Raw genomic sequence first — 27207 nt, 5'->3', positions numbered from 1 at the left:
TTTCTCTGATGTCATCAGCCGCTTCACTGTCAGCTTTCCTTGACCTGTTTCAACAGAATATGTTACTGTACAAGAGCAGGAGGATTATATGCTGAACATAAATATAAACGCAACATGTAAAGTGTTGGTCCCATGTTTCATGGAGCTGAAATAAAAGATCCCAGAAATGTTCCATACACACAAAAAGCTTATTTCTCTCAAATGTTTACATTCTTTGCCAAGAAGCTGATTAAACAGCATGATTATTACACATGTGCACCTTGTGCTAGGGACAATAAAGGGCCACTCTACAATATGCAGTTTTGTCACACAACACAATGCCACAGAGTGTGCAATTGGCATGCTGATTGCAGAAATTTCCACCAGAAAAGTTTGTTCATTTCTCTACCATAAGCCTCCTCCAACGTCGTTTTAGAGAATTTGGCAGTATGTCCAACCAGCCGCACAACTGCAGACTATGTGTAACCAAGCCATTCCTGGACCTCCACTTCTGACTTCACCTGCGGGATCATCTGAGACCAGCCACACGGACAGCTGATGAAACTGTGGGTTTGCACAACCAAAGAATTTCTGCACAAACTGTCAGAAACCGCCTCAGGGAAGCCCATCTGCGTGCTCATCGTCCTCACCAGGGTCTTGAGTGGGCAAATGCTTACCTTCGATGGCCACTGGTATGCTGGAGAAGTGTGCTCTTCACAGATGAATCCTGGTTTCAATTGTACCTGGCAGATGGCAGACAGTGTGTATGGCGTCATGTGGGTGTGCGGTTTGGTGATGTCAACGTTGTTAACAGAATGCCACATGGTGGCGGTGGGGTTAGGGCATGAGTAGGCATAAGCTACGGACAACGAACCCAGTTGCATTTTAACGATGGCAATTTGAATGCACAGAGATAGCGTGACGAGATCCTGACGCCCATTGTTGTGCCATTCATCCGCCGCCATCACCTCATGTTTCAGCACGATAATACACTGCCCCATGTCACAAGGATCTGGACACAACTCCTGGAAGCTGAAAATGTTCCAGTTCTTCCATGGCTTGCATACTCACCAGACATGTCACCCATTGAGCGTGTTTGCGATGATTTGGATCGACGTGTACTACAGTGTGTTCCAGTTCCCGGCCAAGTGGTGTGGGACAACATTCCACAGGCCACAATCAACAGCCTGATATGCGAAGGAGATGTGTCGTGCTGCATGAGGCAAATGGTGGTCACACCAGATACTGACTGGTTTTATGATCCACCCCCCTGCCTTTTTTTAAGGCATCTGTGACCAACAGATGCATATCTGTTGTCCCAGCCATGTGAAATCCATAGATTAGGGCCTAATGAATCTATTTCAATTGACTTATTTCCTTATATGAACTGAAACTCAGTAAAATGTTGCGTTTACATTTTTGTTTAGTGTACATGACAAAGGGGCTCAAGTGAATGCCAAACGTCTTTTACAGATAATAATATACTTGATGTGTAATCTGTGTGTTTGCAGCAAGTGCCCCTGCCTCTCCCCGGGAGATGATCAGCATTAAGGAGAGGAAGACAGACTACGAATCAACGGGCACCAATGCCAGTTACCATGGCAACAAGGGTGAGCACACTTCGAGGAAAGATGCCATGGCAGGTAGGAAGGAATTTCAGGGCCTCCGTCAGCTTCCTCCTCGTTTCTGGAGTCAGTGTGTTTTCATCAGATGATGTGAACTCTAAAACCAGTGTGAAGGCTTTTTGTCATTTCATAATAATCAGCTTGGCAACAATAACCACATACCTCTCTGTTTCTTTCCCACCGGTAGTTCAAATTTCAAGTGGAACCTCAACATTGTTCCGAGGTGCCTATGTCTCTCCAAGTGATGACATCAAACACAACCAGGTAAGGTTTGAAGAAATTACTTGATATCATTGCAAGAGCAACGTTCACTGCTAGGTAAACTCTTATAAAAAAGGGAAGCAAAAGGGTTCTTCGGCTGTTCCCATAGGAGAACCCTTTTTGGTTCCATGTAGAACCCTCTGTGTAAAGGATTCTACCTGGAACTCAAAAGGGTTCTACCTGGAACCAAAAAGAGTTCTTCAAATGGTTATCCAATGGGGACAGCCGAAGAACCCATTTAGGTTCTACATAGCACCTTTTTTTCGAAGAGTCTACTGTCTTACCAGTAGCAGAGTAGTGCTCTAACCTCTGTGTGTGTTCTCTAGGTCCCTTCCCAGGGCCCCAACCCAGGCCAGGAGCCCTACCCTCCGTTCCAGAACCCTCCTGGAGTACAGTTTGAGGAGGCATTCTACGAGGACCAAGTGCACCAACGCCCTCCTCAGGCCACAGACTTGAACATGCACCTGGGCCTCAAGTCCACCGGCAACTACGTGGACTTCTACTCAGCATCCCGCCCATATAGTGAACTCAACTATGAGACCAGTCACTACCCGGCCTCCCCGGACTCCTGGGTCTAGTGGACTATAGAGGAAGGACTCGTCGTCAGCAGTGTGCTGGGATAGGGGGAGAGGAGCCGAAAGAGAGAGTAAGACAAAAAGGCCACGCATGCTTGCATGCACAACACAAGACATTTCTTCAGCGAGTTTAGTTTGTCCTAGAGAGCGATGTCCCACGCCCATGTGTCTTTGAAGAAAGAAGGAGAGAGAGAGACCGTCACAGAGCAGAAGGGATAGAAAGAGAGAGTCAGAAAGATAGGAGGAGGGAGGGAAAGAGAGAGAGGAAGAAATAAAGAGTATGATCTTGTAAGGAAACGACTCACAAAAGGCAAAAGGAAGGTGTTAAATGATGGGGTCACCACCAGAAGCTTGGCACGTTGAAGTGTGAGGAGCGGAATATTTTGGAGATAAGCAGGAGTATTCTAGACAGAAGACAACTGTAAATATGTGGTATAGTAAAGAGATTAGTGTGTGAAGCACAAGAAAATGAAGAGTCATACACAAGCTAGAGAATAGTTGTCAGTCACAAACTCTTATTAGGATTAATTTACGGCTTCAACCTGTGTTGTATGTAAGGAGTTTCCTCTCACGGGCAAAGGAATTGCTTCTAGACTTTGTATCTTTTGATTTGTTACGATTCTTTTTTTATTTGTACTTTTTTAATTCCGAATTCTGGTGTTAAGTATTTGATGTACATTACAGAGATACAAGTGCATTGTGTATATTACACAAAGACCTGTGTCCCTTCCCTCAGTGTCTCAACAGAACGTCAACCTGTCTGTTACATTCTGGGGGGAGAATGGAGTGGTACAATGTCTGCGCACAAACAAACAAATACGAGCAAATGTGTTTTAGCAGCAAAATGAAGAAATAATGTTAGTTCTGGCTAATCTGATGTGAATTGGTGGAACTAAGCATCTCAACAGCATCATTCTACTCCCTTGGTGCTCTTCCACTGCCTAAAACAGTTTACGGAGGGACTGTAGATATACTCAAAATACTTTTTATTTCCTACACGCCATGTCATTTTGTTTGTCCAACCATATCTACATGAAAACAAGTTTGTTCCTCCACACGCCTCCAAGTGAACTGTGCTCATGGTCCGTTTTTAAATGTGCCAAACATGTTTATCTCCAAGCCGAGGGGTAACGTTGAACTTCTGTTGAAGTTTACATTCAACAGCAAGTCGTTGGTTCTAACAATCCCAGTTTGTAAATGCTTTTTTTAACGTGTTTTAATGGAATAAAGCTATATATACACTGTAACAAGACTGGAACATTACCAGGAGACGAAAATTAGATCTTTGAGAGCTTAATTCCCTCCAAAGATGTACAAATTAGTTGGGTCTGTGTTGTAAAATAATCAATGTTTGAGAAAAATGTGTTTTCTTTTCCAGAGAGGGTTGGCAATCATGTTCATGGTAGACTGTTAATAGAGTATGAATATATATTATATAAATATAAATATATACTTTTTATGTGCAGATGTGGATGTCACTTAAAGCAGCAACATTATGGAAGAGACTTGTAAAAAAATATATTTGTTCACCTTCATTTTCTGGTCTACACACTAAAATGTTGACTTTGTGTAGTCATGTTGTTGCTATGTGAAATAGGGGAGACCAGGAGCGGAATATCCACAGAGATACAGAAGTTGTCACAGACCTCGTTTCGACAAGAAAAGGTACTAAAAGTTACAGCTACAGATTTTTGGTATTTTGGTGTTTACAGAATGTATTTAGCTACTTCAAATCCCGAGCTTTGAATATTGAAATTGTCACAGGTGTTATGTCTTTCACCACCTTCTAAGAAAATGATCCGCTTGATCCTTATTGGATTCCCTCAAACTTCTCAATATCAGTGGGGTGTACAGTTATCAACAATAGAGCTTGATGATCCAGTGTGTGTGTTTCTGTCAAAGAGATGGAAACGGAATGAAAGTGGCTTTCCCCAGTAGGACAAACGGTTCCATAGCGAGCCCTCCTTTGAGGAAATGTTTCAATAACATTATGTGGCAACCTAGATACACAAATATTTAATTGCCCAGTAATGCATGAATAGCTCTTCTTTCAGTCAATGTTAAACAAAATGGTGGTAGGCTACACACTAAAGCTGAATTGAGGAGAAAACGGTCACACTTTATTTAGATAGCAAGCAGTTGTTTATCAACAGATAGACTTAAGGTTAGGGTAAGTGTTAAGTTTAGGGTTAGGATAAGGGTTGAGATTAAAGCTAGGGTTAGTAGATAGTCTGTAGAGCATCTACAGATGGACTTAAGGTTAGGGTAAGTGTTAAGTTTAGGGTTAGGATAAGGGTTGAGATTAAAGCTAGGGTTAGTAGATAGTCTGTAGAGCATCTACAGATGGACTATCCAAATAAAGTGTTACCAAAAAAATAAAATCTTAAAAGATGCGACAACAAGCCCTGGTCTCCCCTACATATCATTTATAAATCTCTCGGTCATCTTCAGATGCTTGAACAATGAATAAATGATGCAAAACCCAAATTGTTCAACATCCTACAATGATCCCCTTCTCATTAGTTAGCATCTGAAAACAGACACAGTCCTTGTGAAAAGTAGGCATACCTGACAAACTGTATTGAACTATGTCAGTAAACCTTTTTGTTGCTAGACAACGTGTTTTAAGAACTTGTGAAACTTTTTATTGTCTCAACAGATTGCAACTGCTACAAAAATATAAACTGACCATCTAAGATTGACTGTTTTGAGGGTTGTTTGTTCGTTACCAATATCTATTTGTGTGTGTGGTCTGCCTGTGCTCTCTGTGTTCTAAAACCTTTGGTTCAGCCAGAAGAATTATGTTTACTCCTCTACATGAATATGCTCATTCAGTTTAGTAAAATATTTCTTAAATGTTTCTTTTGAAGTAATTGATTTCAGCTCAAATTCAAAGAAGTTTGATCTGCAATGAGACCCATTTTCATCTCGTTGTGGATGAGACAATGCCCTTTGTGTCTTCAGTGTTGATTTGACAAATTGATATTCCAGATTCAGAACATAGTGTTTCCTTAACTTTCCCTGTAACCAAGGGAAACAGCCCACTGGGCAAAAACTGGTTGACTCAACGTGATTTCCATGTCATTGCAATAAAAAAAATGTAATGTGATGACATTGAATCAATGTGGAAAACTGACTGGATTTGCAAAAAGTAATCAACGTTTGGGAATTTGTTTTTTTTTCCCACCCAACTTTTATCCTAAATCCAATTACATGGTGACATGTTTTGTTGATTTCACATTGAATTCACGTTAGTTGACAAATCAACCAAAATGATATCAAAACTAGACGTTGAAATGACATTTGTACCAGGTATGAAACAGGTGTAAATGTCTGGAATAAAAAGTTTTCATTAACATTCCAATCAGACACCATATTCGTTCAGTGCAGTGAACACTTTCCTTTGTAGCTTGGAATCTGTTAATTCAAAATGAATTCATTTTTATTAGACGTGCTGAAGGTTACAATAGCATGGTGCAGTTACTTTGAGGGGGGTTGTATAAAGAATTCGTTTTTCGTATTCCAATCTACAATGCTTATTTATTTCCTATTCCAAAGGCCTACTGAAGAGTTTCACACCAATTAGTGACTGATAGAAATCCTCCACAGCCAACCCAGGCAGGGGACTGAGGGTGACAGACTGAGTGAGGGGTGCCCTTACAGTTTCTCTCTAATTGTTTTCTCTGTGACATTGAGTTGAGGTAATGCTGACAGGTCTGTGTGAGATTACCACTGTGATAGGTGTTAATTACCAGGCTGCAGGCCTAGTTGGGTAATGTTAAGCCTGAGGTTACCGTCCATGCCCATCGTCATGCCACCGGGTAGACCATCAGAAATATGCTGTATACACTGCCTGTATACACTGCCTGGCCTATATCTATACATCTCCATGAGAAATGCTCCCAAAACTTCTCTCTAAAAGCTAAGAATATAGATTATGAATGGATGAAGGGAAGCACAAGTAGGCCTAGTGCTGCTTCTGTGAAAATGCTCAAATTTCTCACCAGTGTGCCAGATACAGACAGCATTTTGTATAGCTGAAAATAAGCGATCTAAGCTTCTAAAAAGTAAGAGATGGAATATTCCATCGTCGCATTACATTTTAATTGCTTCGCTAATCCTGGGAGAATCCATCACTATGAGGACAGTCTACTGGGAAGGAGCATGCAGTGTGTAGCCTGTCAACCTCAAAAGCTTGGAAGAGTCTGCAGTGCCCTCTACTGGGCATTAGTGACTCATGCAGGTCAGGTCTGCCATTTTACTCTGCAAGGCCCAGTACTACTCCTGTGATGCACGCTGTAGGTACAGATACCGATGCAAGCCGAAATGTACTGACTGCATGGCCCATGAATTTGATATTAGTTTGGAACAGTAAACAACATTTTCTCTCTTCGTAAATGTGAAACATGCTAATATGATGAAACATTGTGATTATGCAAGTACTGTATGTGGGGCTACAGAGAATATAGAGCAGTTATATAATCACATGGACCATTTTGAATATTCTAATATATTCATGTGGAGGGGCACCTATTTGTGTGGATTGTCTTCTTAACATAGACAAGTATCATAAAAAACAACGTAAAATAGCCTTCCGACTTAGTAAGCCAAATAGTTTTCTACTTTTAATCTCCAGCACCACTCCAACATCGATGTGAAAATGGCGTGTTTCTATATTTTTTGTTAATAAAAAAGAAGACAAGCTTTTCCAATGACATCATCAACCAATTAGTAGGCAATTCCTACTCATAATGAGTTAAAATCACGATGCACACCGATGATGTCATTGGAAACACTTATTTACCTCTATCTTTTTTACTACAATACATAGAAATGCACCATTTTCACATATGTTGATGTTGGCGTGGTGCTGGAGATGATTAATTTTTTATAATTTTTTCCGTTTAAGCCTTGTTCACATTGGCAGTTTGAAGTGACTATTTGTTTGAAGTGACTATTTGTTTGCATATCCGATAAAAATCTGTTATTTTTCCTTCGCTATGAACAGCCAAAAAGCACATGGAAAAGGATATTTCAAGACACATTTCAAACCATCTTCGTGGGTGGTTCGAAATTTGATTCAAATCTGATTCCTGGCAGTGCGACTTGTATGATTTATTTGCCCTAAAAGTCATTTTTAGACTGTTATTTGGCATATCTTGTTACATGCTAGCTGCTCTACTGACGGTCTGACAAGAACATGTGCTAGCTAATTAGCATTTTAAATGATTTACAAAGAACATTTGTGAATATGCTAGAAAGATAAACAACTACTTATCTAGCTAGTTGACTGCTGTGGCTAGCCAAAAAGCACATGTTTTTAAAAGTTGGATCATCTTATCCTTTGAGGCTTTAAAAGGGTTCTCACATTATGATTTTGAACATTCAAAGCAACTTGGAAAGTCCATGGCAACATTGTTGTCACCTTGGCTTGCTACATACAGTACCTTCTGAGTGATAGGAAGCACAAGCACCACCACCAGTCAGCCCATACCACTGCACACACACACCCGTCGTTACTTTCACGACCATCGCCATGTCAGCAAATCACTGCTGTCTGAACACACACGCATCCGATTTGGACACTCGATGTTTGGACAGTCAGTATTCCAAAATGGATTTGAAAACTGATTTCGCATTAAGGCCTGCAGTGTGAACAAGGCTTTAGAGACCTACAGGTAACTGCCAAAATAAAGGAAACACTTGAGTAAATGAGGGATACAAAGTATATTGAAAGCTGGTGCTTCCCCACAGGTGTGGTTCCTGAGTTAATGCTTAGAGTCATGTATAAAAATGACCAGTTTCCCATTATTTTGGCTACCATGGCTAGAAGAAGAGATCTCAGTGACTTTAAAAGAGGGGTCTCAAAGGAGTTTAGGGGGTTTAATATGTGGTGTGTGTGTGTGTGTGTGTGTGTGTGTGTGTGTGTGTGTGTGTGTGTGTGTGTGTGTGTGTGTGTGTGTGTGTGTGTGTGTGTGTGTCAGTTACCTGATCTGAACCCTATTGAACACATGGGAGAATCTGGAGCAACACCTGAGAGAGCATTTCACATCACCATCAAGAAAACACAAAATTATGGAATTTCTCTTGATAGAATGGTGTCGCATCCCTCCAATAGAGTTCCAGACACTTGTACAATCTATGCTAAGACGCATCGGAGCTGTTCTGGCGGCTTGTGGTGGCCCAACGCCCTATTAAGATGCTTTATGTTGGTGTTTCCTTTATTTTGGCAGTTACCTATACATCACCTATTCATTGCATTGAGTTCATCTTGAGGAACTTTTTGAATTGCCCGGTCAAACAGTTAATTTACATTCTTCCAGCCAAATCTACCTGAATGAGTACCCACTGGGCATACAGACAGATGCTCATTTGGCACCGGAATGTTCCACTCTGCATTGCTCAGTGTTCTTTTGGCATAGCTTTAGCAGCCCCTGCTCTGCTTGCTTAATGTGAACAATGTCCCACCTGTGGGCTAGCCCATGTTAGGTTTGGAGTGGGCTAGCCCGTGTTGGGTTGGTGTGGGCCAGCATGGGTTTGGCTGATGTAGGCTAGACCATGTTGGGCTGATGTGAGATTGGTGTGGGCAAGGGCTTTCCCACCTGTCCTGCCATCCCAGCAAACATGACCCCATTGGCCCCATATGGGTATTCGGTGGGCAAAGTGAGCACGGGCTAACACACAAGCCCAACATGTGCTATCCCGATATGGCTGGCTGATGTGGGATTGCTGTGGGCTAGTCTTTGTTGGACTGGTGTGGGCTTGTGGGCACTGAATACCCACATGGAACCAAAGGGGTCATCCCACACCAGCCCAACAGGGGCCAGACCACACCAAGCCCAACAGGGGTCAGCCCACACCAAGCCCAACAGGGGCCAGCCCACACCAGCCCAAGACAGGCCAGCCCACATCATCCCAACACTGGCCATCCCACACCAGCCCAACTGGGGCCAGCCCACACCAGCCCAACAGGGGCCAGCCCACAGGGGCCAGCCCACACATGCCCAACATGGGCCAGCCCACACCGAGCCCAACAAGGGCTAGCCCAAACCAAGGCCAGCTAGAGGCAGGGGCTCATTAGAGTTTTTGGGGGCATGGTTTGCACACAGTTATTTTTGTGCAATTGTTACTGAAAGTGTCCTAACAATTTATGGGTTCAGTTTTTTTATATATATATATTTTATCTTGTACACTGCAAATGATGTCTTAAAATACTTTAAAAAGTAAATTTGACATTTGAGAAATTGAAATTTCTCTTATAATATATATATATATATATTATTATATATATAATATACACTGCTCAAATAAATAAAGGGAAGACTTAAACAACTTAAACAACACAATGTAACTCCAAGTCAATCACACTTCTGTGAAATCAAACTGTCCACTTAGGAAGCAACACTGATTGAAAATAAATTTCACATGCTGTTGCGCAAATGGAATAGACAACAGGTGGAAATTATAGGCAATTAGCAAGACACCCCCAATAAAGAGTGGTTCTTCAGGTGGTGACCACAGACCACTTCTCAGTTCCTATGCTTCCTGGCTGATGTTTTGGTCACTTTTGAATGCTGGCGGTGCTTTCACTCTAGTGGTAGCATGAGACGGAGTCTACAACCCACACAAGTGGCTCAGGTAGTGCAGCTCATCCAGGATGGAACATCAATGCGAGCTGTGGCAAGAAGGTTTGCTGTGTCTGTCAACGTAGTGTCCAGAGCATGGAGGCGCTACCAGGAGACAGGCCAGTACATCAGGAGACGTGGAGGAGGCCGTAGGATGGCAACAACCCAGCAGCAGGACCGCTATCTCCGCCTTTGTGTAAGGAGGATCAGGAGGAGCACTGCCAGAGCCCTGCAAAATGACCCCCAGCAGGCCACAAATGTGCATGTGTCTACTCAAACGGTCAGAAACCGACTCCATGAGGGTGGTATGAGGGCCCGACGTCCACAGGTGGGGGTTGTGCTTACAGCCCAACACCGTGCAGGACGTTTGGCATTTGCCAGAGAACACCAAGATTGGCAAATTCGCCACTGGCGCCCTGTGCTCTTCACAGATGAAAGCAGGTTCACACTGAGCACATGTTTCAGACGTGACAGAGTCTGGAGACGCCGTGGAGAACGTTCTAATTTTGAGTGTGACTCCAATCCAGACCTCCATGGGTTGATACATTTGATTTCCATTGATAATTTTTGTGTGATTTTGTTGTCAGCACATTCAACTATGTAAAGAAAAAAGTATTTAATAAGAATATTTCATTCAGACGTAGGATCTAGGATGTGTTATTTTAGTGTTCCCTTTATTTTTTTGAGCAGTGTATATTTGATAGTAATAACTTGGTTGCCATTCTGATACAATGTATCTTGTTCCTAATAGAGGCTTGAAAATATGCAATTTATGTATTGAATTGAAAGTTTCATAAATACATTATAAATAAATTCCTATTAAATAGCAAAGGCGCATCGACCCAATGTGGGCAGCCTACATGGGGCCAATATTTTAGCCCGCATTGTGCCCACATCTTGCCAATGTGGACATGTTTGCTGGGATATCTATGTGGTGAAATGACAATACCCTGCAGTAGACTCTGTTTTGCTCCTTCAGTGTTACAGTAGAAATTGCTATCATCTACCCTCTCCTTATATCTTATATGTCATGTGAGGCTCAGTTGGTAGAGCATGGTGCTTGCAACGCCAGGGTTGTGGGTTCAATTCCCACAGGCGACCAGTATGAAAATGTATGCATATGTCGCTCTGGATAAGTGTCTGTGAAATGGAAATATATATTCATTATCACATCAGATCACCATATATAAAGTAAGCAGCCTTGTCCAAGCCAGAATAGGGCAGGAGCCTATTGCCTGTTTCTGTAAATCTAAAGCGTGCTGTTCAGTGATTTGTGAGACTCAGAACAGAGATATACAGGTAACTGCCAAAATAAAGGACACACTTTGGTAAATGTGGGATATAAAGCACACTATATATACACAAAGTATGTGGACATCCCTTCAAATGAGTGGATTCAGCTATATCAGCCACACCCGTTGCTGACAGGTGTATACAATTGAGCACACTGCCATGCAATCTCCACAGACAAACACTGGCAGGAGAATGGACTTACTGAAGAGCTCAGTAACTTTCAATGTGGCATCGTCATAGGATGCTAAATTTCCAACAAGTCAGTTCATCAAATGTCTGCCCTGCTAGAGCTGTCCCAGTCAACTGTAAGTGCTGTTATTGTGAAGTGCGTAGTGTGTAGAAATCGTCTGTCCTCGGTTGCAACACTCACTACCAAATTCCTAAACTGCCTCTGGAAGCAACGTCAGCACAATAACTGTTCTTCGGGAGCTTCATGAAATGGGTTTCCATGGCCAAGCAGCTGCACACAAGCCTAAGATCACCATGTGCAATGCCAAACGTTGGCTGGAGTGGTGTAAAGCTCAACGCCATAGGACTCTGGAGCAGTGGAAATTCATTCTCTGAAGTGATGAATCACACTTCACCATCTGGCAGTCCGACAAACAAATCTGGGTTTGACTGCCTGCACAAAGCCCTGACCTCAACCCCATCGAACACCTTTGGATGAATTGGAACTCCGACTGCATGTCAGGTCCAATCGCCCAACATCAGTGTCCGACAGAACTAATGCTCTTGTGGCTGAATGGAAGCAAGTCCCCACAGCAATGTTCCAACATCTAGTGGAAAGCCTTCCCAGAAGAGTGGAGGCTGTTATAGCAGCAGAGGGAGGACCAACTCCATATTAATGCCCATGATTTTGGAATGAGATGTTAAACGAGCAGGTGTCCACATACTTTGATCATGTAGTATATATTGAAAGCAGAGCTCTCACATAGGTGTGGTTGGTGAGTTAATTAAGCTATTAACATCCCGTCATGTATAAAAATGCTGGCCGTTATTTTGGCTACCATGGCTATGCACCGATAGGATGACAATGCCCCCATCCACGGCTTGATGACCATGAAAACAATGTAAACCATATGCCATGGCTGTCTTAGTCACCAGTCTAGAAGAAAAAGAAACTTAGTCATCAGACCTCAACCCAATCGAACACTTATGGGAGATTCTGGAGCTTGAGACAGCGTTTTCCACCACCGACACCAAATTATGGAATTTGTCATGGGAAGAATGGTGTCACATCCCTCCAATATAGTTCCAGAAACTTGTAGAATCTATGCTAAGGTGAATTCAAGCTGTTCTGGCTCATGGTGGCCCAACGCCCTATTAAGACACTTTTTGGCAGTTACCTGTACATACATCCAACTGATTTGTGTATTATCTGCTTTGAGAATATCCACCAGACAAACATACCTTTTTTTTGGTGGAGATGAAAAGGTCTCTGACCAAAACATTGACACAATAAACAACGTGCAAAAGTATTGTATGTGTTTTAGTTATCATTTTTACAATGGAGATATCAAACAGTCATAATCTGAAGAAATGCAGATTGAATGGAGAAATGCATAATCTGAAGAAAATGGAAGAATGCATACAAAAACACATCTGCATAAAAGTTCAATTATGAATTCCTCACAATGAGTACACAGTTCAAGCCAAGTGTTCCTTCCCCATTACTGTCAAAAGCCAGAAACAGAGTAACCAATCTAGGACAGGAAAAGATAGTGCTCCATGGCTACAGCTGAATCAAGTGGCACAGTCTTTAAAATCTAAAACGCTGGTGATAACTTCATCTCCTCAGTTCAGAACCAATTACAGTTAAAGGTTAGCTCGCACCCCAAGGCTCTTGAAAAGCAATTTGACCTCTTCTCGTAGCTCAAGTCTTTCAGCGCATCCTCACTGTGGGTAAATGTCTCTTCTTCCCCTCTTCCTCTTGCCTCCTCCTCTCCTCCTTGGCCTCTTTGTACCTCCACTTGGGGAGCTGGAGGAGCTCGGGGTCCTTGCTCTTTTTTCTCTTCTCAGGGTTGGGACATGAGGGGACCTTGCACAGCCTCACCTTGGGGACCACAATGCCCGGCCTGACACTGCTCCTCCTCATCATGTTCAGGGGCAGCAAGCTGGTGCGCCTCAGAGCCGAAGTACCAGCCACCGTAACCTCTTGCAACATTTGGGTCTGCAGGCTGGCCCTCCGGTCCCTCTTCTTAGGAACCAACTGCACCCGGGAGTTATTGAACAGCTTCTTGTTGTTGTTGAAGTGCTCGGGGCCCAGGCACTTTAGTTCGTCCACTCGCTGCTTCCTGAGGATCTCTGGCACGGCATAGCGCCGCTTCCCGATGCAGGGGGGACTTCTTGGGGCCACAGTGTGGCAGGCGGTGGCGATCAATGGGCTGGACAGAGCGGTAGTGATGCGTACCATGTGGTCCATCACACCATCGTCCACGGGGTCCGTCTTCATGTGGAGAGAGAACCTGCAGCAGACCTTGTCTGCCACCTTCTGCCAGCAGCTCTTGGACTCCTGGCGTTGGGCCACTAGCTCCTGCAGCATGGGCCATTCCAGCTTGTAGGAGACACAGAACTGCTGGGCGCATGGCTGGGCCATCAGACGCATCATCAGATAGCCCGTCTCATAGCGACATGTGAACAAAGCCCACTCCCTGGAGGTCATCTTGCGGCTGTAGTCCCTCGCCTCCACATCCGCTCCTAGTAGAGGGAATACACAAATATGAAGAAGCATTGAATGCATTGTTATTTAATTGTCATTTCTAAATGTTTATATTTATAGGAGCTGTTACAGATGTCGATCTTAACTTGACCAATTTCATCACAGGAGGAATAGAATCCTGCAGCAGGAGCATTTGATTATCTGAACAAATATTTGCAATCACCACCAGGGGGAAGCTGGAAGCAGTGTTTGAATACAATGCAGTACCGTACCTACATTGTACCTTAGACTGCATGGCCAATTAAGCGCCAGTTCATTAACTACATTTTGACAGTTGATTCATAACCTTAGGTTCGCTAGAAACGTTAAGATGTCCTCTACAAGGTGTCGACAGCACCGACAAGGATACCGGCCCATGTTGACTCCAATGCTTCCCAACAGTTGTGTGAAGTTGGCTGGATGTCCATTGGGTGGTGGATCATTCTTGATACACACGAGAAACTGTTGAGCGTGAAAAACCCAGTAGTGTTGCAATTCTTGACACACTTCAACCGGTGTTCCTGGCACCTACTACCATACCCAGTTCAAAGGCACTTAAATATTTTGTCTTGCCCAATCACCCTCTGAATGGCACACATACACAATCCATGTCTCAATTGTCTCAAGGCTTAAAAATCCTCCGTCAACCTGCCTCCTCCCATTCATCCACACATTGAAGTGGATTTAAAACTTCTTGATGCACCCATCCCGTTAGCGGGATCATTTTAGTCAACCACCGCTGAATTGCAGGGCACCAAATTCAAATTAAATTACTAAAAATATTTAATTTTCATGAAATCACAAGTGCAATATAGCAAAACACAGTTTAGCTTGTTGTTAATCCACCTGGTGTGTCAGATTTCAATCAAGCTTTTCGGCGAAAGCATACCAAGCGTTTATGTAAGCACATCTCTCTCAGTTGACAATATTACAAACAGCTAGCAGCCAAGTAGATTGGTCACGAAAGTCAGAAAAGCAATCAATTAAATCGCTTACCTTTGATGATCTTCGGATGTTTGCACTCACGAGACTCCCAGTTACACAATAAATGTTCCTTATGTTCCATAAAGATTATTTTTATGTCCAAAATACCTCCATTTGTTTTTGGCGCGTTATGTTCAGAAATCCACAGGCTCGAGCGGTCACGACATCGCAGACGAAAATTCCAAATAGTATCCGTAATGTTCGTAGAAACATTTCAAAGTTTTTTTATAATCAATCCTCAGGTTGTTTTTACAATATATAATCGCTAATATATCAACCAGGAATGTATCTTTTTCAATAGTAGAGAGGGAGAAAATGGCTGCACCAAGCTGTTGGGCATACAAAACGCTGCTGGCACCCAGCCATACAATGACTCGATGTGATCTTTCTTGCTCATTTTTCAAAATAAAAGCCTGAAACTATGTCTAAAAACTGTTCACGCCATGGGGAAGCCATAGGAAAAGGATTGGTTGATATCCCTTTAAATGGAGCGAAGGCAGGCTATGGAACATGGAGCTTTCAAAATAGAAGCCAGTTCCTGGTTTGATTTTCTTCAGGTTTTTGCCTGCAATATCAGTTCTGTTATACTCACAGACAATATTTTAACAGTTTTGGAAACTTCAGAGTGTTTTCTATTCTAATCTGACAATTATAGGCATATTCTAGATTCTGAAACTGAGAAATAGGCCATTTAATTTGGGTACATTTTTCATCCAAACAGCAAAATACTGCCCCCTACACTCAAGAGGTTTTAACAGGTGACATCAATAAGGGATCATAGCGTTCAGCTGAATTAACTTGGTCAGTCTATGTCATGGAAAGGGCATATACATACAGTGCATTCGGAAAGTGTTCAGACCCCTTGACTTTTTCCAAATGTTGATATGTTACAGACTTATTCTAAAACGTATTAAATCGTTTTTCCCCTCATCAATCCACACATTATGCCCCATAATGACAAAGTAAAAACATATATGTATTTTTTGCAAATGTATATTTAAAAAAAATATATATCACATTTACATAAGTATTCAGACCCTTTACTCAGTATTTTGTTGAAGTACCTTTGGCAGCGATTACAGCATCGAGTCTTCTTGGGTTTGACGCTACAAGCTTGGCACACCTGTATTTGGGAATTTTATCCCATTCTTCTCTGCAGACCCTCTCAAGCTCTCTCAGGTTGGATGGGGAGCGTTGCTGCACAGCTATTTTCAGGTCTCTCCAGAGATGTTCAATCGGGTTCAAGTCTGGGCTCTGGCTGGGCCACTTAAGGACTTTCAGAGACTTATCCCGAAGCCACTCCTGTGATGCCTTGGCTGTGTGCTTAGGGTCGTTGTGCTGTTGGAAGGTGAACCTTAGCCCCAGTCTGAGGTCCTGAGCGCTCTGAAGCAGGATCTCTCTGTACTTTGCTCCATTCATTTTTGCCTTGAACCTGACTTGTCTCCCAGTCCCTGCCGCTGAAAAACATCCCCACAGCATGAATCTTCCACCACCATGCTTCAATGTAGGGATGGAGCCAGGTTTCCTACAGTCGTGACGCTTGGCACTCAGGCCAAGGAATTCAATCTTGGTTTCATCAGACCGGAGAATCTTGTTTCTCATGGTCTGAGAGTCTTTCGGTGCCTTTTGGCAAACTCCAAACGGGCTGTCATGTGTCTTTCACTAAGTAGTGTCTTCCGTCTGGCCACTTTACCATAAAGGCCTGATTGGTGGAGTGCTGCAGAGATGTTTGGGTTTGGTTGATGCCAGAAGAACGCTACCTGCCCGAATACATAGTGCGAACTGTAAAGTTTGGTGGAAGAGAAATAATGGTGTGGGTCTGCTTTTCATGGTCCCAGTGAAGGGAAATCTTAACGCTATAGCATACAATGACATTCTAGACGATTATGTGCTTCCAACTTTGTGGCAATAGATTGGGTAAGGCCCTTTCCTGTTTCAGCATGACAATAACCCCATACAGAAAGTGAGGTCCATACTGAAATGGTTTGTCGAAATCGATGTGGAAGAACTTGACTGACCTGCACAGAGCCCTGACCTCAATCCCATCAAACACCTTTGGGATGAATTGGAACGCCGACTGCGAGCCAAGCCTAATCGCCCAACATCAGTGCCTGACCTCACTAATGCTCTTATGGCTGAATGGAAGCAAGTCCCTGCAGGAATCTTACAACATCTAGCGGAAAGCCTTCCCAGAAGAGTGGAGGCTGTTATAGCAGCAAAGGAGGGATCAACTCCATATTAATGGCCATGATTTTGGAATGAGATGAACGATGAGCATGTGTCCACATACTTTTGGTCATGTAGTGTAGCTATCCTATTCATCGTCTCCTTTGCCCAGATACTGGTTCAGTTGTTGATGATGTATGGATACATTTCAGAAAAATGCACACTTGAATGTTGCAGGAATAGGATCCATATGCCTACAGTAGCAATAGGACATTTATTCATATTCTGTCTGTTGCTTTTAACATTTTAATGAGTGAAAGAGGGTCATCACTAATTACTACAGCCTCAAAGTCATAATTATGGATAAACCCCACCTATTTCTACAATTTCTCTTTTTAAAATCTGATTTTAAACCTAACCTTAACCACACTGCTATACCCTAATGTTAAATTACATTTTTGTTTTCATGAATCTTTACGATATAGCCAATTTGGACTTTGTGGCTGCGCTAACTAATGACAACCGCAAGATCGGGAGGATGATTTTGATAGCTGGTACTGGTCCGAATCACCCAACTGCCCCTGAATATGGTGAAAGGGAACTGTGGATTTTCAGTGAAAGTATCTAAATCACGAGGCTCATTTGAATTTCCTGATGCGCAGGACATTTTTCTGCAACAAAAGAAGATTAAGATCCGACATCTGTAACTGTACAGACTTATTCTTCATCACAGTGGGCCTAGTAACAAAAGAAAGATAATGTAAACATTGGAGAAAGTATATAGGAAAACAAAATATCTTAGCACTACCTGACATCATGAGCAAACAAACAACATCTGCCCTCCCTTGCATGGCTGCCTTCATCAAAGCGGTGAATCCATGGCAGTTCCTACGCTCTAGGTCCAGGTTGGGGAAGTAGTTGATCAAGTAGCTGGATATCATAATGTGGCCTGGTGTTAAAAAATAACCAAATGTGTTATTCACCTTATTCACAATTAACCATTTTTAATTCTACTCAATGTTATCAGATCAAAGTGTTTGTCTTAATCTGGATTTTCATTTAGAATTTTCATTATATTTCATGACACATTGCCAAAATATACTGTACTAGGAAGTAGGAACCAACCAACCTCCCAGCATTGAAACATCTGTAGATTCTTACCTGCTTGAGCAGCTGTCATGAGGGCTGTATTCCCCTCGTTGTCTTGCCAGTTGACATCGATATGGGGACACTGAGAAAGTGCTATGACCACATCCACCCAGCCCATGTAACAGGCTACTATCAGCCCATTCTGAAAAACACAACATTCAAAGATCAGTGACACATACCTCTTTTTTGGATGTATGTTTACTGCTTTAGTATAATAAGTCAGTGGCCTTCTGGTGACTCTGTTGACACACAGTGCCACACCGTTCAACTCGAACATTTGGCCTTGCACCTAAGGTATAGTAAGTCACACAACTACCGGCACATCACTTGTTTACTTTAGATCTCAAGAAAGATACACATCTCCAGAAGTGGCTACTGCTAGTGCTTGTTAATGACATTGTAGCTAATTAAGGACACAAAGCAAGCTCACCCACCCAGGACTCTGAGGTCACTGTTACACTGACGGTCTTAAGTCGGTGGTCTCAGTGCTCATTATCCCAAAACAGTTGCTTCACAGGGTCAATTGGATCAATAGGTGGGGCGCCATGTAGCCTTGTTCTGCCCCTGAACAAGGACGTTAACCCACTGTTCCTATGCTGTCCTTGTAAATAAGAAGTTGTTCTTAACTGACTTGCCTGGTTAAATAAAAAAATAGCTCTGCTTTTTAAAGCATGTTTAAAGCTACTCTAGCTCTAGGTGCGTGGTGCTAGACTTGTGTTGACAGTGTAGAATATGACAGTGGGTAGTCTCTTTTGTAAATGAGAGCTGATTTAAGAAACTATCTATCTTTGGGGGTCTTTGAGAAACAATTTACCTAACAAAATAAACAAATACTTGGAGTGACACTGATAAACCTGTATGATTGGAGGGTAATGTCAGAGATGCCAACTGACAGACCTACTGATCCCTTAGGAAATTCCAAGTTAAGTCTCAGCTAATAGTCTTTCTGGAGCTTTCTGAACCATCTGCCTGCTGCTGCCTACAGTACTAATCACAGTCCACCAGACCTATGGTGAGACAGCATAATGACCGTATAGTAAACAGTATGCAAGAGTGGCTCAAGGGCTCAGTTTCTGGATTTGGGGAAAAACCCAGTCGCCAAGGCTACTGTACAACCAATCACAGGTATGGGCTGGATTCAATCAGTATTGCGGAAGTATCAGTGAAAATCCATGTAAAAAGGTCAAGGTCATCTCCAGTTAAGCCGACATATACAGTGTTTATGTGACTGCAGTCTCCTCGACCGCGGGAACATTGCCTTTAATTGTCAATCGCACAATAAAGTGGATCTTCAGCACTAGGTATTGAATAGAGCCCTAAGTCATCTGAAGAAAACTCATTAGACATTGTGTACTGTAAACAAAGTGTTATGCCCACTCATAATGAAAACCCCAAATTCAAAAGCGTTGAAATATCAACAGAACTTCCAGTATTCTCACTGCTTAGGGCTTACATGGTCAACTGATGTAAAGGTCTCTGTTGTAGGCCTAGAACGCAGCTTTGGGACCGAAGAGGAATTCAAAGTGAAAATATCTGACAACAACACCCCATCTATAAACAACCCAAGGGAGAACATCATCTTGCCATGGCTCACTATCTATCTTGGACCTGCTATCTGCAGTGTTAGGGAGTAAGTGAACTACATGCAGTTCAACTAGTTATTCAACTATATTTTGCAGTAGCTTTGTGGTAGTTGAACTAAATTCAAACCGTGGTTGTTTTTTCAGTAGTTAATTACTTTTTTTGCCATGTAGCAGTGTAGCTAACTGGAACTACACTACTTTTTGGCCAAAAATAAAACATGGGTTAAGTAGGCAAGAATTTCCTTTCTTTTTTGGCATCAGTCCTTCCTAATTCTCACTTGAAACATAGTTGTTGTGTTTAATAGGCTAAATGAGACATTCTGATAACATATGACTCCAGAGTGGTTCATTTATATTCTGTGACATTTCAGATTTAGATATGATAATTTATCACCAAGTAGTTTGGATGTAGTGAACTACTTTTAAAAAATATTTTAAGTTAAATAAACAATATATTTTTTAAGGTTACCTTTAGTGTAGCTTAACTCTTCCAGTGCGAAGTAATTGGTAGCTTGGTTTACAATATTTCCAGAGTAGCTTCTCCAACACTGACTATCTGTCTAGGTGAATTGGAAAGTTTTAGATTTGCCAAAAATAATCTCTTAATCTGCTCAAACAGAGTGCACCTTCAGTTTGTTTTATAATAATAATATATGCCATTTAGCAGACGCTTTTATCCAAAGCGACTTACAGTCATGTGTGCATACATTCTACGTATGGGTGGTCCCGGGGATTGAACCCACTACCCTGGCGTTACAAGCGCCATGCTCTACCAACTGAGCTACAGAAGGACCACCATTATTATTATTATTATAAAATACTGCTTGTGGGTGGGTTCGTTTACATCTACACAGACTACACATTGGGGCTCATGTCATGACAGTGGAGGATGTAACATGAAACAACTGAGAGCATTTCTTGCTTTTATGGATCCAGACACTCGTGCCATTAAGTGTTGCATGACATCAAACTTCTCCCCTCATTTGTACTGTATTCGTATGTCCCATGAGAAGGGAATAAACAGGTCAGTGGCCGAGCCTAGTATCTCAGTTTTACCAGCTACTGGGGGAAATCAGGGACCTACTGTATCTACAAGCAACACCTTTAGAATATAATGTACAATAATAGCTGAATGCGTAGGCTACTTATATCCCTGGTATTATTGCTTTACCACTTAAGAGGATACAGCAGTGAGAAACACATTCAAAATTGTATTGGGTCTAACCCTAATGTCTACCTGTTGGGTACCCATGATGGTCATTAATGTTGTAAAGAATAAGCTATTTGAAGCACCATCCTCGTCCTTGGTATTGTCCAGCTGCACCCTGATACCTTGGGTGAACCTTTTGAAAGCTCAGCCATGATTGCGAGCTGATTCAACTCTACCTCAATCTCAGTGGCGGTCGGTGACGTTTAAGATAAAGGAGGGAAATCATTTCTATTACAACATATTGAATGACTGTCATTCATATTCCATTCACCCAGATCAATGTAACATCAATAGGTTTAGGCTCTTACATGATACTCACATTTTTCCTATACACATCATGAGGTTGCTACAACTTAGCCGAATGAAAGTTTAAAACATAGGTGCACAAGTTGAGAGAAATTTGAGTAACCAAGGTGACAGACATTGACAGATTCAATACTGCCTTGCACAATTTTGCCTGTATCTAGCTGATCTAGGGTGTAATCATTAGTCCAACAGTTGCAAACAAGAGTTTCTATTTGACAAATTCAGGTATATTTACCCTCGTTTTGTTCTGTTTGCTTCCATTTAAGCAACATTTTCCAACAGAATCGGCAGAATGAATACACCCCTGATCACACAGTTCACTTTCAAAACAGCCACATATAAACAGCATGATCCCTTTGATCGTAGGATAATTCCTTCTCGCATCTACACGCCCTCCTCCTCTCACCATTTCCTTTTGCTTGTGGACTTCAGTGCACAACACATCAGCTGTCTGTGACCAAGCGAAAAAAAACGTTCCAAGCCAAACCTTCATATCAGAACTGCTAACCGCTACACACAGCCTACATCATTGTCACCATATTAGCTAACATCAAGTCAATGTAGCTACTAGACCTAACAAGTTAGTAAACTCTCTACAATCATGCAGTACAGTGTACGGTTAGCAAGCAGTTTATCAGTTACACCGGCAAGCCCCGGTGGCAATAAATTCATAAAACCAAAAGTTTACCTTGACATTGAAGAGTTCCAGTGTTGGATAGCCATAGCCAGCTAGATAACGGAGCATCCCTCTCGGTTTGAGCCGGGTGTATGAGAAGGCTAAAGTATCCAGCTGCATTTACTGGCTAAGTAAATACATTTTTTTGAAGAAATGTATTTGTTGAAAACTATGAAACTCTTGTCTTTCTCTCTCTTTGAGTCAACCACTCACCACATTTTATGCACAGCAGTGCTAGTTTGCTAGCTGTAGTGTATGCTTTCCGTACTATATTAATTTATTCTCTGATCCTTTGATAGGGTGAACCACATGTCAGTTCATGCTGTAAGAGCTCTGATAGGTTAAAGGATGTCCTCTAGAAGTTGTCATAATTACTGTGTAACTCTATGAAAGAGGGTGAGAACCATGAGCCTCCTAGGTTTTGTATTGAAATCGATTCAGAAGCTAGCTGTCCTCCGTCTACGCCATGGTGCTGCTGAGGCCACTGTAGACCTTCAATTGTGTTTTACCCAATTATTTGGTGACGTTAATATATTTAATATAGTTTTATTTAATAATGATGACTTAAATGTTTCACTATTTTTATTTTTATGAAATTTACTGAGGAGGATGGTCCTCCCCATCTTCCTCTGAGGTGCCTACACTGCTCAATCTGCAATCCACACCCCCATCTGTTTCAGGGCAACAAACTGCTCTGAGTATTCCTCTGTCTACAGAAATGGCACAATTTGGGCCCTATATGACACTCAGCCCTATACAGACAGCCTGGAAAAATAATTCCTAGTTAAAATCTATGCTGTTCTATCAAATCACTATAAAGCCAATTCCTGATTGGTGGAGATCTCATGGAAACCTTCTTTACAAATATCTAAGTTCCAATGTCCGTGCTAGCATGCCATGTAGAAAGCATTATGCATTGCATCATTGCAAGTAGGATTCTAGGGTGGACATTGGAACACAAACAATGTTATATGTTTGTGCAGTCGGGCCTTTACTTGATAATACTGATATAAGTTTCAAAAACAGTTCATTTCTTTAATGACACCACAAACATACTCTGTTGTTCTTGTCTGTTTCATTCACTTCCTCCTTTGTCACCCCTTGCCTTATCATAATCTTCACTATGATGGAATTGTTATTGGAGCAGGCCTTGAAGAAGGACAGAGGTTCGGGGGTGTTTGGACTGGGAGTCCTGTATTTGAGAGAGTCATCGGGTGGATAGAAGGAGTTATCAGAGTCAATACTCTTGGTATCATTCGGCAGATCTGGCAATGTGTCAAAGTCAAACTCTTCAAATTCCTGATAGACATCATCGTCGTCATCATCGTAATAGTTGCTTTCCTCATTGTCTCCCTCATTAGGATCCTCATTTTCATTGCCTGCGACCGTCTCCGACAATATAGACGACTCCTCATCTTTGCGACCCCTGACAATCCCATTCTGCTGAACATTTAACAAGGTCCCTCCACCTCCACCTGGGTCCTCTGTGATCTGCACCATTTAACCTCCTATTAGAATACACCACAATATCAATATTAATTGCCCCTCATTCAAAATGTAAATACTTAGCAAGGTCTTGTAGAAGAAGCAGATGTCAGTACAATCCCCAACTAGAACATAATCAAACATTTGTTCTGGTTTCAAAGCCACTTGAGGAAGATGTCTCAGAATGTCTCTTTTAATCCATCCATAAATCTTGTTCCCTGAAGCATTAGACGGACATGAAATACCTTGTTTATATCCATGTGACATCCCCAACGGATCCTCTTGTTTTCATCAGCTCCTCATTTGCCTTCTGTTTTTCTCACTTTCCAAATGGCAACCGGCAACAACGTGACAGCTTGAGAATTCATCTCTTGAATACATTTGTTGCCAAAGTTGTCCCACAAAACGCTGTTCACCAAAAGGCACTGTATTATTTTAGTCTCTAGTTCCTGCTGTGCTGATACCTGACTAGTCTATGCACCTGCAGTAAAGCATTTTGTTTCCTTTGACTGATGTGGAAGAGAAGAATTGTCTAAACTGACGCTTCATAATCCCTTAAGTCAGTCTTTGCTCTCTCTCTCGTTCTCTCCCTCCCTCTCTCTCTCTCTCTCTCTCTCTCTCTCCCTCTCTCTCTCTCTCCCTCTCTCTCTCTATCTCTCTCTCATACTTTCTACTTAATGGTGGGAACTTTTGTAGTCTATAGTAGTAGTATCTCCAAATTATATAGTTGAATAAAAAAAGTATTGAATGATAAAATTACAGATTTAGCAGACTAGTGTTGTATTTTCTTGATCTGGATAGCTAAACCTCAATTCACAGATGAATTAAATATTGTATTCTCTCACCCATATATTTCATTGCATGCCTGTGTGTGATAAACTGTTTTTTCACCATACCCATACCCTATAAAACTATAGTTCATCCACTGACTTGGGGTGCCCACTAGTTGTGCTGCATTTGCATATGACCCTAATCTATATTTGGCTGTGGCTGCTGTTAACTCTGTCTTAGCTGACTGGTAATTGGATACAGCAGAAATAACACAGCCTCTTACATACGTTTTTTTTCTTCTCATTTTCCTCAACAGCAAACCAGCATGTCATATACCTACTGTACACTTTGTGACACTAATTCAAATTATTTTGTTAGTTGATTGACATTATTTTAGATGCAGTTAAAGGTTTGGATGTAGCGTTTGTCCGTTTTTACAGTGTCATAAACTATAGTGCAACTTTTGGCAGTGCGGTTCCCACGCTTGTCTGAGCTCCATGCAGTAGTCTTAGTGTCGTTCTGTGAGTGCTCATCCATGCAGTAGTCTTAGTGTCGTTCTGTGAGTGCTCATCCATGCAGTAGTCTTAGTGTCGTTCTGTGAGTGCTCATCCATGCAGTAGTCTTAGTGTCGTTCTGTGAGTGCTCATCCATGCAGTAGTCTTAGTGTCGTTCTGTGAGTGCTCATCCATGCAGTAGTCTTAGTGTCGTTCTGTGAGTGCTCATCCATGCAGTAGTCTTAGTGTCGTTCTGTGAGTGCTCATGTGCCCTTTTGAAAGTATCTTCTCCTAATTGCTCCTTGCTTCCTTGCAGGTGCCTAGCCAATCTGATTGTCGACATTCTAACTGTCTTTTAAACTCAAGATGTCAGTATAATGAGAAAAGAAGATACCAAAGTAATGACACTATCAACAAGGCTATGAAAATTCAGAAAATTCAGATCTTTGAAAATTCCCTGGGCTGAATCTACAGATCTTGACTTCTAAATGAATGATATGTACCCATTGATTGATTAGTGTTTTACTCCGATGTTTGTAAACAAAGTAAATGTAAACAAACACTCCATAGCTTAAAACCATGGTTGAAAACGGTCCTTTTGATTTACTTTGTTTACTTGCGTCAATAGCTCTGTCTTTGAATTTGAGAGTGGTTACATTTCTCCAGCCCCATTTCCCCCCACTTTGTTATTGTTTTAACTGCTGATTGCTGCTTTAAGCATTACATCATTTCCGTAGTTGAGTCTTAGTTGATGCAGTCAATGGTTGAGCCTCTGATGTTAGTCCATGCACCGGTAAGCCTTTACCAAGATGTTGTACATCAGGTCAATGCTAAACTACTTTTGAGTATCACATCTTATTCCCAATACCAAATCAGTACACAATTAAAACTAGGTCAGTCGATGTTTAAAAGTAGACTAACATTTTTAGAGTATAGGCCAGTATTTGGTGTCAACGCCACACAGGCTGTATTTACCTCTAACAGGATCACTTTATAGCAAAGTGCCAGCCAGATTACTGTCAGTAACAGGAGTGTTATCTGAAAAAGGCTCATCCTGTGTTGAGTGGGGCCTTTCACCCTTATCGTTTCGACTCAAACTGTGCTCTTTTGGCTCACTTTTTAGTTAGTTTGGTTCAGTATAATGTCAGCCTGCCTGTGTTACACACTGCTTATTACCAGACTAGTTGGAGTGGGGCAGGGCTAGCTAGCTATGCTCCTCCATCCGTGCAAAAGCAGGCTGGCACCAGATACAGGTAACTGCCAAAATAAAGGGAACCCCAACATAGTGTCTTAATAGGGCATTTGGCAACCATACTCTGCCAGAACAGATTCGATACACCTTGGCATACATTCTACAAGTGTCTGGAACTCTAATGGAGGCATGTGACAACAAAATTCCATCATTTGGTGTTTTGTTGATCCGGCACTGCTCCAGAATCTCCCTTAAGTGTTCAGTTGGGTTGAGATCTGGTGACTGAAACGCACACACCCTTTAAACCCCTTATGCTCGTTTGAGACCCCTCTTTCAAATTTACTAAGATCTCTTCTACTAGTCATGGTAGCCAAAATAATGACCCTAAGTATGATGAGACGTTAAATGCTGAATTAACTCAGGAACCAAACCTGCTTTACTGCTTTACCTGCTTTACTTTGTATCCCTCATTTACTCTAATGTTTCCTTTATTTTGGGAGTTACATGTATGTTATTGGGCCAGATAGTGCTGATCCGTGCTGGAAAGGACAATGTGAAAATAAAATATTCTGAAAGTAAAGTTTGGGTCGGCACAATAGTGTGAAAGTGATGTTAGAATTAGAATCTAGTAATCCATGTCAATAAACATTAGATATGCAGCCAACACAGTATTTCCAACCTCAACATATTTCCATACTTGAGCACCATGGAAATATCATACATGCCATTTGTTTTTTACAGCACTACTACTATAATGTGCCATACATTTCTGTCCGGATCTGGGATGGTAATCAAATGGTATAAAAACTTGCCACGTTTTCTAGGGACGAGGACAAGACATTTTGACCTGCAAGCGATTTACAGTTTGACCAGCAGGATTAAGGGCCTAGGAAAAGTACTAGCCAACCAGGATATCGTTCTAGGAAAAACAGTTATTTTGAGTTCCATTGACTTGACATTATTCAGCCACTATCAGGTGTGATTATGTTATTGGCTATGAGATGACAGCATCATAAAATAAAATAAAATTGTATTTGTTAAATGCGCTGAATACAACAGGCACCTTACAGTGAAATGCTTACTTATACAGGCCCTTAACCAACAATCATGACATGGCCTGTACTGAAACCTGTAC

At 41.9% G+C, this 27207-nt stretch overlaps 2 protein-coding genes across 3 annotated transcripts in view; one reads left to right on the top strand and one right to left on the bottom strand.

The window, feature by feature from the left end:
* The window catches only part of ctnnd2b (catenin (cadherin-associated protein), delta 2b), a 107665-nt gene extending 102523 nt beyond the window's left edge, over positions 1-5142 (top strand). For both annotated transcript variants that reach the window (XM_052463795.1, XM_052463796.1), the window contains 3 exons: positions 1491-1622; positions 1792-1868; positions 2192-5142. In XM_052463795.1, the coding sequence (XP_052319755.1) occupies positions 1491-1622; positions 1792-1868; positions 2192-2443 (461 nt within the window). In that variant the 3' untranslated portion in view covers positions 2444-5142. The remainder of the gene's footprint in view (positions 1-1490; positions 1623-1791; positions 1869-2191) is intronic.
* Positions 5143-12846: 7704 nt separating this feature from the next.
* LOC118395116 (ankyrin repeat domain-containing protein 33B-like) lies at positions 12847-24101 on the bottom strand. Its single transcript, XM_035788899.2, has 4 exons — positions 23187-24101; positions 18368-18497; positions 18015-18155; positions 12847-14055 (listed from the first exon to the last, which is right to left on the bottom strand). The coding sequence occupies exons 1-4, from the start codon at positions 23628-23630 to the stop codon at positions 13241-13243; spliced, it is 1530 nt and encodes a 509-aa protein (XP_035644792.1). The 5' UTR covers positions 23631-24101; the 3' UTR covers positions 12847-13240.
* Positions 24102-27207: the final 3106 nt, after the last annotated feature.

The sequence above is a fragment of the Oncorhynchus keta genome, chromosome 15, assembly GCF_023373465.1.
Source record: "Oncorhynchus keta strain PuntledgeMale-10-30-2019 chromosome 15, Oket_V2, whole genome shotgun sequence".
In the NCBI taxonomy this organism is placed as follows: domain Eukaryota; kingdom Metazoa; phylum Chordata; class Actinopteri; order Salmoniformes; family Salmonidae; genus Oncorhynchus; species Oncorhynchus keta.
The sequence above is the reverse complement of the archived record's forward strand: the minus strand, read 5'-3'. Positions and strand labels throughout refer to the sequence as shown.